The sequence below is a fragment of the Antedon mediterranea genome, chromosome 2 (genome assembly GCF_964355755.1).
Source record: "Antedon mediterranea chromosome 2, ecAntMedi1.1, whole genome shotgun sequence".
Lineage (NCBI taxonomy): Eukaryota > Metazoa > Echinodermata > Crinoidea > Comatulida > Antedonidae > Antedon > Antedon mediterranea.
Genome location: NC_092671.1, coordinates 18,170,068 through 18,184,250, shown reverse-complemented (window position 1 = coordinate 18,184,250; position 14,183 = coordinate 18,170,068). Strand labels below are relative to the sequence as shown.

The window sequence follows — 14,183 nt, the reverse complement described above, 5'->3', positions numbered from 1 at the left end:
TTCTGAAGTATTTTGTTACTATTTTGTTAACATCAATAGGATGAGAAGAAACGTGTACGTTACATTGGTAACCAAGTTGTGTCAACACGAGGTGAGAGGTATGTTGATATGCGCCCTCGTGAGTCAGAAGAAATGAAGAAAACTTACATAAATTTAAAACCAGCTCGACAGTATCGTTTTCACTAGCATTCAGCATATTTTACTTACTGTACAACATTTAGATACATTTTAAATCATGTACCAGTTGAATGCCTGAACAAAAACTTTTTTACAAAAGGCATGTTGTCTGCTGCCCGTTTTTTAAGTAGAATTGGGGCAGTGTTTGAAAGCAAATAAACTAATGATTTTTCAGGCCTATGCAACTATTTTCAGTTAATGTACCTTGTCTTGGCATATTAGTGCAATTTGTTTATATTGCTGGAACCTTTCCCTAAGTGTTAGTTATTTCATTGAGTGTGAGATTATACAGTTTTATAAATTATTCCATTGTATGTATTTTTTATAGAAAATAAAAAATTACTTTACTGTAAATATTGTTTACTTTTTTAAAACCAAAATATGACAAGCTTGATTGAGAGGGGCAGATCCAGAATTTTTCTTTTTATAGTCTGTCAAAAAGGAGTTCATACTTTAATTTTACCTATCAAAAGGGGATCGCACCCCAAAGGGCAACCCATGGATCCGTCCCAGGAAAGGGCAACTGTGAGTTGTTTGCAAGAAAAGTCTGTTTACATGCGATAAATGGGCTTGTTGCTTTATATTTATTTATCTATACAATGAATACAAGATAAATTTTATAGAATGACCCAACCCATAGACGTCTTGCCTATGATTATAGTTGGTTATACCGATACAGATAATTCTGTAAAGGATAATAAAACAATAAGGTATAAATCAAAAGGCAAATTACTGAAAAAATGACAATGCTGTGGGTATCAGTGGCTGGATCTCAATAGAGATATAAAAAAAAAAGCTAAATCAAAACGATAAAGTAAAACAGCCAGAAAAATTAGCAGAGCTTTCGGGCAACACTAGCCCTTCATCGGTGCAAGTGTTGAAATTTGGATGACGTCATAGCATAAGAACTGGCAAGTGCTGCCTGGGTGGACAGGAATAAAAGAATGTAATGTATACAAATATTAGATGCAATACATTTTATACAATAGTAAAATGATGGTAAATAATATAATACTGTAGTAAAAATTACTCCGATGTTAAAATGATCACATTATAAAACATTTTCCAACGTTTTTTATGTGATTGTTAATTCCTAAAACAATGTTGTGATTTATCATCGAAGGTTCGTCTGAGGTCTAATTCACAATTTACAGCCATTAATTTGATGTTAAGAAATATTTCTTTACACAAATTCAGCTCGAATTTTTGACGTAACAGTTTTAATTATTGTTCTTCATTAAATTATGCTTTTTTTGATGGATATTCTATTTAATAATGTAAAATAATTATTTTAGTTTAACAGTATTACCGTAAACATTTGTGTAACGTAAAATAGTTTGAAATGCTCTATTTAATCACCAGCCTATCGGGTATACATAAATGTTTTGAGGATGTATATTATGATTAAATTCAGTTTTTCTTCTGTAGTTGATTTAGCTTAGTCAATTAAATTCGCAATCAAACAAGGTGTTGAGAGATAGGAGGAAGACTTCGCTTATGCTGCTATATTCTTACATGATATACACTTAATACAGTATATTTATAATATTGCCATTTTGGGTCAATAAAATCATGCAATTACCAAGACAACTTTGAGCTTGAAGGCTTTCAAAGCAAACCTTTGTTTTTCCGCGTAATGATTTATTTTGCCTCTACAACTTTGCTAAACATGTAAATCAGATTGTATACTTTTTCAAGAACATTATACAGGTAAATGCATAGGCTTGTAATAGGTTGTGGGTTTGAGTTTGTGGTTATTGTTAGATTAGAAAGGGTGATTTAAAATGTACAAACTACAATGTAGATAGCACCATGCTGACAGATTATGGCATTATTATTATTTTAATATTATTATTAATATTCCCCAGCAGACCATGGAGCACAACTTTCAATGCTCGGGCATATTGTGCTTTTGTCATTCCTATTTTAAGTTTGCTTTTGCTTGCATTTTAAAGAGCTAGTTTCTGCATGGGTGAACATCTTAAGTACACGTATTAAAAAAAACCCAAAATATCATTTTATAACCAGAAGAGGTTCGTTATTCAAGAAAATAAGGTTAGTTGCAACAGCAAATGTTTGTATTAAATTGTAATAACAACACCAGTATTATTTTAGGTAATTTAAAAATCATACATTAAAACTTAGATTAGAAGTGGTTTTTAGGGCAGTTCAGTTAAACTGTAAAACGTAGGCCTTATTACTGACAGGGTCTTTTTTTTTTAATGTTATGCTTTTACAGATGGCAAGTGAATCAGACGTGCTTGGTAGTTGCCAAAACCACCCCGATAGCACATTAGATCGGTTTTGTTCAACTTGCTCCAAAAGTTTCTGCAAGAAATGCTATCTTTTTATGAGTTGTTTCAAAGCAGGACATGATACAAAACCAATGAGAGATGCTATAAATACGTTTAACAAACATGCAGCTGAAGTTTTCAAAGCAGTTGATGATACAAAACGGGAATTAGAGGCAATTTATGATTCTATAATCGAAGACAAGGCTGATTTTGAAACGCATGTACAATATATAAAAACGGTTATTGAACAGCATAAAGAAGCCCTTGATAAACAAGTTGAAGAGAAAAGCAACAAACTTTTGTTTGATCTTGAAATCATACATAAGCAAAAAATATAAAGCTCTTGAAAATCAAGTGAAAGAACTTGAATCACATCAAATGCAAGTACAAAGTCTGAAGATATATGTTACAGAAACATTCAACAAGCCAGAAACTGAAAATGTTCTTAATATCTACAAGTCGAATGTAAATATTGTGAAACAAAACATAATGGAAATGCATTCCAAATATTCTGTTTACACAAAGAACCTTAAACCAACATTCACTGTAAATACATATTTAGATGATGTTCTCATGGAAGGCATCGGTAAAATCACAAGTATTGATAACAGGTACATCATTGATAAAGAAGACGAGTCCATTATCGTAACAAAGGGACAATCATTTTTAGTAAAGATTGCAACAATTATAGACAATTATTCATGTAAGTTAGCAGCTACTCTGATAAACCCTACAGAAGGAAAATTGGAAATTGGGGAGGTAGAATACTTAGAAAATGGAAACTACGAAGTAAATGGTAGCTGTGACGAAGAAGGTTATTGGATGATGGATATCGCTGCTGGAGTATCACGGATCAGAGGATCACCAGTAAAAATCAAAGTTGAACCAACAGGACTGGCACTTACTATTGACGACATCCATACAGTAAGCCTACGCGAAAAGAGTCAGCATTTATCAGATGTAGAATTGGATACAGATGGTTGTATATTGGTATCATCAAGCTCCGGTAAAGAAATACTAAAGTTTAACCAAGTAGGTGTATTTGTTTCTAGTATAGAAGTGGCATCAAATGCCATGGTTGATAGAATGTGTCGAATGAAAGATGGTCACCTGTTGTATGTTGATGAGCTACGAAAGAGTATTGTAATGTGTACTGAAACATTTCAAGAAATCACTCAATTTGGTAAAGGAATGCTGAAACATCCAAAAGGTTTAACGTTAAACAATCAAACAAGAACTCTGTATGTTGCAGACAGAAAATCTCAATGTGTTTTAAAATTCAATATTGATGATGGAAGACTGTTGGGTAAGGTAGGTTTAGATAGTAATGACATTGGTCGACTGGTTCTACCACACGATGTCATCTTAACCAAGGAAGGTCATTTGATTGTTACTGATTTTGGTAATCATAAAATACAAGAGTTTGATGCAAGCGGTAAGTTTATAAAAACGCTTGTTGGGTATAGTAAGGAGGATGGGAAAGTATGGGGCCCTAATAGCATAGTAATTGACAAGGATGAAAACATGTTAGTTTCAAGCTATCATAAATTACAATTATTTGATAAAAATGGCGTGTTCATAAACGGATAGATTTTAGTGGTGATTGTTTGAAACCAAGTGGAATTTCTATAATTTCCAACAGACCTAGAAAAGTAGCAGTAACATGCTTGAACGAAAACAACGTTAAACTATTTAATTACTAAATTTTACCAGATTTGTCTTGGAAAATCTTTAAGCATTTTTGAGCGTGCTTTCATCGAGCACGAATTCGAAATGATCATGCTTTACCCGGAACTAAACCTCTTTTCCACACTACTTTTCTTAGGGCACGGACCGATTTTCCGGGCGCGACTGAATTTTAGCTTGGATCTATATGTTGTAGACTTTTCGGAACTGTTTGGTAACCGTCTGAAATGCATAACTTTTATCCAATACGATATGTGAAAACATTTGTATATATTTTTCCTTAATTCTTTTTTTAAATATTTGTAAATAATAAAACATCAAGATATCTTTTATATTAAAATGTAGTCCTACATTTTTTTTTATTAACTGTTAGAATAAATGCGTGTCCTTAAATTGGTTATTGTTTTTTTAATTTTTGTTTCATTTGTTTTAAATTAGATGGCAGACGATGCTATTATAATTGGCTAACGAGACAAATAGTACAGAAGTTGTAGAGATTCCCATTTTAAGTTCTAAGAATAATTTTTTAAATAAAATGTTCCAAATGGCTCCCCGTAGAGTGTGGTTGTTTTCGTTCGTGACGTAGCTAGTTGAGGGGCGGAGTTACAAAATCAATGAGGCATAATGTTTTTAATAATTCCCCAAGCCGTAAATAAAAAAAATCTAGAAACATCTATTTTAGCTTTCAACAATAACGAAACGTTTGTTGTATCGATACCTGTTAAAACGTGTTAAATTCAAGCTATTTTAAAGTTCAAAGAGTACAGGTAAGTTAAGCGAAAGCGTACAATACAAGTTATAAGGTCATTGTGGTAGGTCTACAAATAAAAGGGATATGACCGGTTGGGCCGCCGACAAGTTGAGCCGCCGGTGATTTCTATGAAACGCCCAGTGCATGCGTCTTTTACGACATTTCGCGTAGTGATTAGGATGGTGTCCTAGTACATAAGTTCATGGTCTTGGTTTATTGTGTCATGAAAATAAATAATATATAATTACATATTATAATTAACAACACAGCAAAGGAAAGTAGTAATATTTAATAATGTAATTGTTTTTAATCTTTCGAGGAAAAAATTCAGTGCACTCATAATTTTTCTCGCCACGTGTAGGCCTACCACGTAAAGTCACGTTGTCCTCTCTCAGGACTAATTAATAGAGTATTAACATTCTTCGAATGAGATTAAATAAATATTATTTTTTATTTACTAATCTTTTAATATCATATTTTATTGAATTTTACAATGTTAAATACACAAAATATTTTACTAAAAAACGTGATTTTATGTAATTATTTTACCGAAAAATGGAGTAAGCCTAGTTCATACAACTGCCGACTGAGGGGCAACATGTTTACGTCATTTTTGGCTAAAAACGATCACTTTCGGTGATGTTTTATATTTTGGAATCTACAAGCCAGATTTTCATAATTATTTCTTTAATTATAATATTTAATAATATATATACTAAAAACCATGATATATAAACTTTTGAATGTACATCGATCCCTAATAATATAAATAGAACGAGCACCGGCGAAAGTTAGCATTTGGCGTTCCATAAAAAATAACGTTTTTCTGGTGGCGGCTCAACTTGTCGGCGGCTCAACTTGGCCTAATCCAAATAAAACGTTATACTTATAATAGGCTAGGCTAGGCCTAGCCCTCCTAGTAGTAGGCTAGGCCTAGGCCTAGTATGACATGTTATTGTTAGACAAGGCTAGGCCTACTAGGTAGCTAGTAGTAGGCCTATTATGACATACTTTGATAGGCGGCTCGATTTGGCCTGATTTTTCGACAACAACACACCGTCAGCCGGGCCAGTTATTGCACTACTATACTCTAACTAGGCCTGACTGTTCTCTACCCTAGCTAGGCCTATGATGCCAAGACCAAGAAGAGAAGACACTAATAATACTAGGCCTATATTTCCCTTCAATTCAAGACAATGAGTTATGACATGTCGTATACGTGGTGAGGGTCAGATAGGATAAAGAATTTAAAAATAAATATTTATTTCCCTGTTTCAGCAGTAGCTCGCTAGGGCCTACATACATGTTTTCAAAGTGTTGTGGATTGTGCCAATTTCCATGCATGACTAATTACACAATAATAACAACATAATTGTTGTGTAATCAAGAGCATACATTTTGAATAATTGTGTATGCATATAGAAACAAATTTGAATACAATGTATAGCTCAAATCTACTACTGTTTGTGTCTACAATTGTTGATGATTTGTAAACAATGCATATATATTAGTTATTACTTTAAAAATATTAAACCATGTCATTCCTTGTCTTAAATGTGCATTTTATGGTTAATTACTGTATATGATAAAAATACAGAAACAGTGTACTACTTTAAAGTAGCTTAATTGCTTTGAATGTCTTTTCATGGATTTAACACAAAAAAAAAACATTTTTTTTTGTATTATTTCATGTTGTATCAGTGAAAATATTATGGCAGAGAAACAAAACAAAGATGTAAAAGAACATTCAGAAGAGGAAGATGAAAGCCAACAAGATGACGATCAACAGTTTGGGTCATCAGGAGAGGAAGAGGTATTGAGGAAACGTCTGCGGTCACAGTCACCTGCTGGTTCAGATTCCGCAGCTATCTCAGGTTAGTTGTAATAATATATAAATTAGTAGCACATTTTCCACCAAGTTGTGAAATTTAAAACAATAGCCAATAGTGATAGGCATCGTTGTTTCTCGCTTTTTGAAATTGCCAAATGACTATGCATCATCATGAAGATTAATCTTTTTAATCTCCCAGTTGAAATTCAATAAATTTTGCAATTTATTAATAATTTGGCATGGAATTCGGCGGGGACTAAAAAGGCTTTATCCCCAACTGAAAATTAAACAGCCATGTCTTTAAAATAAAATATTGATTATTTTTGGTTTTCTGCAACCCGACCCTCTCCCCCCCCCCCCCCCCTCCCCCCTAATCTGTAATGCTGGATCCGCCCCTGATAATTACTTATTCAACAAATGGTTACCTTTGTTTATCCAACTGTACAATAGCCTCTCCTGGAAGACATGCCACATTTGAAGAGCTTCTTCAGGCTGCTGACCTTGTCTCAAACATGTCACTCGTTCATGAGATTAGTGTTGATAAAGACTTCAAACTTACCCCTACGGTTTTACCTGAAAATTCGTAAGTTTTTGGTATTTATCAAGTTCATCTTTATGCCCATATAGTGTTTACTTATATAATAGGTATATATAAATATAATATCATATTCAAATGGAAATAGTAAACATTATTCGATCACCAACATATACCGTAACCAATACATACTTTGATTGTTTGGTCAGTGGTGTTGTGCTTATAGCTAAAAGAACAGTGCTTTGCACATATCTTAAAATATGCATCCTCCATGTACTTAGTTGTTGTAGTAGTAGTATGTGGAAAATAAATTGTTAATTGGTGAATAAGAGCTAGAATTAAACAAAATTATGAAAAATGCATCAATTGATGTGTGCATTGGCAATCACTTTAAAAATTATTTGTTGTTGTTTTATTTTTGTTTATCTTCACCTTCACTAAAAACGAAAATTTGATTTCAAAAATATTTTGGGAAGGAGATGAATTTTTCCAATGTTGTTTTATTGTTTTTGATAAATATACCGATATATAAAATTAAAAGCAACCAAAAAAAGTGGTTATTTCCAACACTGTTGGGCCCACCTTTGTGGTACCTATGTACATGAACAATAAATTGGGTATCTACACTTTTTTCTTTTCATCAGACTAGAGAAACAGGTGAGGGATGTAATGCACAGAGCATTCTGGGATAGCTTACAAGATGATCTGCAGGAAGACCCCCCAAACTATACACGTGCTATTGGTTTACTTGGTGAAGTCAAAGAGGTATTTTTTAAATTTGTTTTTTGTAGTGTCTCTCTTTCTGACTTTCTTAATTAATCTTTGTAACAATTTGATTAATATTACAACTACTTATACTTCTATATTTAGTTTATTTACTTTTAATAATATTTATTTTGCATAGCTGAAATATCAGATAGAGTCCATCCAATATCATCCATAGTTTCGCAGCATAGAACTAAATTTGCTGGTCACTGCTATCCAGCAAAAGATCAGGTCATTTCCGACATCTTTATTAGACTGCCATGTCTAGAGGTAGAAGACCAATTAACTATGTTTTCTGTGTCACAAGCAACACCAACCAATTTATTGATGATTGTCCCACAAAACTGAATGATGAACAAACAAAAATGGCGTCGCATTGTGAACTCTATCTCGGTTACGTTCACTTGTAAATATGGAGAGTTTTTAATACAATTTTTTTTTACAATATTCAGACGCTGAACATGTTGATTTTACCTCAAAACAGTAAACAAATTGAAGAAATCAATGAGAAAATTGACACACAATTAATTCAACAACAGGCAGAACATGGAGTCTTAGATGTACTCCAGTATGCTGGCTACATAATCACATTAATGGGGAAAATATGTGCTCCTGTCAGAGACAAAGAAATTGAAAAACTTAAACTTCTTACAGATGTCATTGCTTTATTTCGGTAGGTTTAATTTCTGTCTTTATGATATGTATGACTCATGTATTTTGTACATAAAATAGTTCTATTATGTAATGTCGAAAGGCAGGGTCACATCTTTATTAAGAGCAATTTAGATTAATCCATTCTGGAGTGGCAATGGGAGAGAAAAAAAAACCAATTCAAAATATGTCCACTTTCCAAACATTCCCCAAAATATACTATAATAAAATATATACGTTTTGCGTAATTACTAATATTAGGCACTTTAACTTATTATCTTATGGTGTCATATGACCAATTTATGTAAAAATATAAGGTCAAAATATTCCTTTAAAAAACCATGTACTTATAATAGGTCAGAAATATTCCAAAAATCACATGAAGTATGAACTTTTCAAAGTTTAATTATAACATGTTTATATTGTTATATATGTGCACATTTTTGCATTATCATCATACAATGGTATTGTAGAGCTTTTATGTGAGGGTCAAAATCTATCTGTTTTTTAAAAATCGCTTTTTAGAATTCAAGAGAAAAACTTTATAACGTATATATTCATATTAAATATTGCTAATGTTCATTTTATAGCGAAATATTACGAGTACTAGATCTGATGAAGCTGGATATGGCAAATTTCACAATCAACACATTTCGTCCACATATTCAACAACAATCTGTCAACTACGAACGAAATAAATTTAGCGAGTTCCTTAAAACACAAAAAGGTAAGTTGAGTCTGTTGTTACCATCACTTCTTGGCATCTTGCCCTTTGTCTCCACCTTTTACAATCTCCTCTTTTACAATCTCTGCCTTTTTTCTGCTTGTACAATCTCTACCCTTTTTTCTGCCTTTACAATCTCTTGCCCTGTTTTTCTGCTTTTACTATCTCTGCCCTTTTTCTGCTTTTACCCTTTTTCTGCTTTTACAATCTTGCCCTTATTTCTGCTTTTACAATCTTGCCCCTTTTCTCCACTTCTTACCACTTTCCTTAACTTATTGTTTTTTTTTTTAGATGGACTTGAACTTACAAAGAAATGGCTTACACATATGAAAGAAGAGCTCTCTGCCCCCTCAGACCAAGCAGATACTGCTGGAGTTTCTGTAGCCAATCAAATCTCTCCTATAAAAATTATCAATGGTGCTTATATCAAGCTATTCGATTGGCCGACTAATTCTTTATTTCCTGAGGTAAATAATTAAACATTAGCTTTAATCAAACTCATATTTTTTATTTTATACATTTATAATACTAATTGTTTGAATTTTCATTATTATTTTAATACGATGACAGATATAAACAAACATTATTTGGATAGTACATTATTGATAAATAAATCAAATATATAATAATATAAAGTGTAATTGTAGTAATTGTTCAAATCATTTTTTTATGTTCATAGACCATAATCATGGATCAGGGACGATTTCTAGAACTAAGAGAGGAGCTAAAAAGATTGACATTAATAGCTTCAATTCTATTGGTCACATATACAAATGTAGGTATGGCCATCTCAGGAGAGAAGGGTTTCCCTAGCAAACTAAAAAGAGAAATAAAAATTCTACTTGATGGAACAAAGTAAGTATTATTAGTTATCCGCTTGGTATACCAAGCGGATAACTCCTTGTTATTGTATGAGATCAACATTTTTTTTCTGTATTATTCTCGTTTCCATCCTTCCTTTTTGTGGATCGCGTTTCTCTAAAATGTGTAAACATAACATTTCATAACTTTGACAACATATGGGCATTTACGTGAAGTTGTGCACCTCCTATTTTTGAATGACGTCATAGTTGTGCAACGTGACTTACGCGCAATTTTATGAATTTCAATGATTGAACATAGATTAAAAACCAAAAGTCATTTAGTATTGACACTTTGACAAAATTTAAGTCATATCAGGGGCAAACTTTCTACGGATTAAAAATGGCATGTTTCACAAGAAGTTACGCGCGCACGCGCATTTAAAATTTCAAAATGCGCAAAATTAATTTCTAATCAATTTTTTACGCGTTTCATGTCATTTTGAGCATGTCAAAAATTCCCACGGGCGCGCAATTTTTTACGCGCGCGGTACACACGCAGCGTTAACACCATATTTTTTTCTCTTGAATTATATTTTTCAAGCCTTTCCTAGTAATTTTGAAAACAATTTAGACCTTTTCCAGTTTAAATAACGCCATACGAACACGTTGAATTAGACAATTTGTGCGCGTTTTTTATGAAAAAGCTTAAAAAATCATCAAAATAATGTCTTTTTTTAAACAGTCATAGTTTCTAAAGTAAACCGTGAACCGTTTATTTTTATTACAAAATCTAGAAGTTGATGAGTTGTAGATATCGGATCATGCATCAATAAGGCTAAAAAAACATTGTGACGTAATCATATGGCCACACGAATATAAAATATAGGATTTTTGTCTCTTTCGTTATTGCTCATCACATTCAATGGAGCGCATCACGCTTATCTGTATTCCTTTTTCTCCTATATTTATATATTGTCTAGGTCAATCAACTTTCTTTAGCATGAGATAAAAATATTTTAATTTTTATAACGTCATCATGCCTAAAAATTTTAATTACGTGGGTCATTAATTTCATCTTTACAGTAAATTTTAATCTGTAATAGCTCGTAAGAATAAAATGTGATAATCACGATTAAAACGTTTTCTGGAAGCTATTGGATTGTAAATACGAATTCATGTAAACATTTTGCCAATCGGATGTTGTGACGTCATCATATGGCCAGTTGAATAAAAAAAGTCGTATTTTCATATTTTGCGTAATAGTTCATCACATTTAAAAGGGTGCGCATCTATATTTTACGTATTCAAATTTCTTCTACACGTTAATATGTTGTTTCTGAGATAATTTCCTTCTGAAATTGATATTTAAGTGTTTCATTTTGATACCGTCGCCTTGTTAAAAATTTGAATAAATGGCGGGTCTCGTAATTTCACCTATTCTACACTGTATGTAATATGTATACAGATTATACTGTTTGCATGTATATACTATATGACACAAAATTGACAGAATTCAGCACTAACAGCATATCATATTCTTCAGTTCTTGTCATAATGCCATAATCTTTATCTGTGTGCAATATTCTAACGTATGACGTGCACGTGGCGTTTGTCGTTGTGCGGATAACTAACTCGTCAAAGTGACGAGTTTCATGTCTAGTTTTATTGGTAATGATATTTATATTTATTTTTGTATTAAAATAGTTAATTTACTAGTTTGTGAAGTTGTAACAATTTAAAACATATTGATACAACTATACCATACTGTACCAACCTCTATATTGTGCTGCTCTTTGGTTTGACTATCGTATGAAGACAATTAGATCTCCTAATGTATGCTACAATAATGCTCTGCGCCGTATACTGAATGTCTCTAGAAGCAGTAGTGCCAGTATGATGTTTATTGAACATGGCATCCCTTCTTTTAATGAGTATATGCGAAAATCTATCTATTTTAGTTTCATGCAACGTATGTTAAATAGTTGTATTATTATTCTTGTTGCTCGGGTTTGCAAATATATGCTCCATAACGTAAAAATGTAGATAGAGAAGTATCCTATATATTTAAGCTTAAAGTTTGCAAATTTTCTTTTTCTGTTTGTACATTTGTTGATATGGATGAAATTATTCCGAAATAAAAGAAATTGAATTCTTTTAAAATGTTTTCTAGTGACGATTCAGCTGCAATGCTAAACATAGGTGATTACTTATGTAAAGAGGTCAATGAGTGTTTGAAAGAGAGCAATTACCAAATGTTGGATGCAACAAAACAGGAAACCCTCAAGAGCCAACTACAGGCGGTAGCTGATAGAAACCATTCTGTACAAAAATTATTGGGTAAGAAAAAATTACTAATAAATTGTATTCTCTGCTTATTATAAATTGTCCCCCTGAAATTTGTTTTAATTTGTTGTTGCCATTTGAATGTCACAATTAGTTTATTCCCTTTGACCAACAATTGGATTAAAAAAAGTAATTTACCTGAAGTAACTGTATTTTAAGAAAAACATTTTTACTGTTTATTTGTCTTTATAAGTAAATTCATTTTGTTTGGATGTATTTTTCTACGCAAGTAAAAAAAAAAAAACTTTATTAAAACGGCAAAATGGCATATTCAATTGGATTTTATTCTATATTATTATTATATTTTTATTTTATGTTTTACACAAAAAAATACATACTTTAAAGGCTGAAATACACTGTAACCATCACAAGGCACATCACAATTTGGCGTCAGTCAACCTATCTAAGCTTGTGCATATTTACCAGCCTACTAGATCACTTAGATCAGGTGGCCAATGTCTGCTAGTTATTCTTAAGACTATAGGATATCTACAAAGAGTGGAAGATCTTTTGCTGCCACTGACAAACAAACTTTAAAATGTATATAGCCAAGCCCTATAATCTTGAATATTTAAATATATTACATATTTTGTTCATTCATTTTTTAGACTCCAGAGCCAAAAGTTTTATGTTGAAAATGTTGACTGCTAGAGGGAAATTCAACCCATCTGAGCATGTGCCAGCTGGTCTAAAAACAGTTGAAAAAGAAATCTTAGAAATGAGTACGCGCTTTCAAAAACTAGTTGTACACAACCGTCAAGTGTATGGTCCATTTTATTCAGAAATAATTGCAGGAATGTCTTCCTAAAGTAGGTCATAAGGTCAAAGGTCATATTTATAAATTATTTGAAAGAGGATAATATAACAAAACAAAATGGAACAATAGCATTAATTATATAATATTTCTATATATTTTTATCTGTAACTACAGAATATATAATTAGGTGTTTTAAGAATTAAAATGTTTTAATTGCACATATACCACAATGAGTACATAATAATTGAAGTTTCAAAAGTCCTTTTTCAGGCGATTTCTGCAAAAAATCCCTAAACTATATTAACAAATATTACATGTTTTTCTAAAAAAAATTGATGATTTTTTGTTATACTGGTATGTTACAGTGACTCTAAATACAGTGTCCAAAATATGAACTTTTTAAAAATATATGCGATAATATTTATATGTGCATAATTTAATGTGTTTTATATTTTTTATAGAGTCATATTAACAAGTTATTTAAAAATATAAAATTGACAAAATATGGATATTTTTATTATGCAATAATATTGCTATAAGAGATGCATAGGCAACTGGACTGTCACTTGATAATGGATGCTCATCTGAAAAGTATTGCTCGATCTGCTTCCATTAGATATATTGGCCGACTGCGAAATTACCTCGACCAATAAAGGACAGAGAAGCTTTTTTATTTTAATTTATGTACAGCGTATTGAGAGCTTGCTTACAGTATATGCGCTATATAGCAAGTAAAGTATTGTCCCCAAAAACACAAAAAATAAAGATTAATAAAAAGAAACGAAAAAAATGTAATGTTTTCACTTATAAAAATACCATTGACTTTTGCGAAAAATTAAAATTTGCATGCGCAGAATCACATAATC

General features: G+C 31.9%; 2 protein-coding genes across 6 annotated transcripts in view; both read left to right on the top strand.

Annotated features, from left to right (window-relative positions):
- Positions 1-14,183, top strand: part of LOC140040647 (CUE domain-containing protein 2-A-like) — a 39,623-nt gene that overhangs the window by 4,522 nt on the left and 20,918 nt on the right. For 2 of the 3 annotated variants that reach the window (XM_072086732.1, XM_072086733.1), the window contains exon 8: positions 40-461. The exons of the other annotated variant lie outside the window; for it this stretch is intronic. In XM_072086732.1, the coding sequence (XP_071942833.1) occupies positions 40-186 (147 nt within the window). In that variant the 3' untranslated portion in view covers positions 187-461. Of the gene's footprint in view, positions 1-39; positions 462-14,183 lie in introns of those variants that run through there. 3 annotated transcript variants of the gene reach the window in all.
- Positions 4,804-14,107, top strand: LOC140040646 (T-complex protein 11-like protein 1). 3 transcript variants are annotated; one of them, XM_072086730.1, is made up of 10 exons: positions 4,804-4,924; positions 6,610-6,782; positions 7,190-7,322; positions 7,919-8,039; positions 8,492-8,712; positions 9,281-9,417; positions 9,706-9,881; positions 10,094-10,269; positions 12,388-12,554; positions 13,169-14,107. In XM_072086730.1, exons 2-10 carry the CDS (start codon positions 6,620-6,622, stop codon positions 13,366-13,368), a joined length of 1,494 nt encoding a protein of 497 aa, XP_071942831.1. In that variant the 5' UTR covers positions 4,804-4,924; positions 6,610-6,619; the 3' UTR covers positions 13,369-14,107. The 3 variants fall into 3 exon arrangements, with proteins under 3 accessions (XP_071942831.1, XP_071942832.1, XP_071942830.1); XM_072086731.1 differs by lacking the exon at positions 4,804-4,924 and adding an exon at positions 5,508-5,787; XM_072086729.1 differs by lacking the exon at positions 4,804-4,924 and adding an exon at positions 5,508-6,130.

Bases quoted from the DNA above. Each gene is read 5' to 3' on its own strand.
- LOC140040646 (XM_072086729.1), top strand. From the start codon at position 6,105: ATGAGTTATGACATGTCGTATACGTG. The intron at 7,323-7,918 runs GTAAGTTTTTGG...TCTTTTCATCAG, and splicing joins ACGGTTTTACCTGAAAATTC to ACTAGAGAAACAGGTGAGGG. The intron at 10,270-12,387 runs GTAAGTATTATT...AATGTTTTCTAG, and splicing joins ATTCTACTTGATGGAACAAA to TGACGATTCAGCTGCAATGC.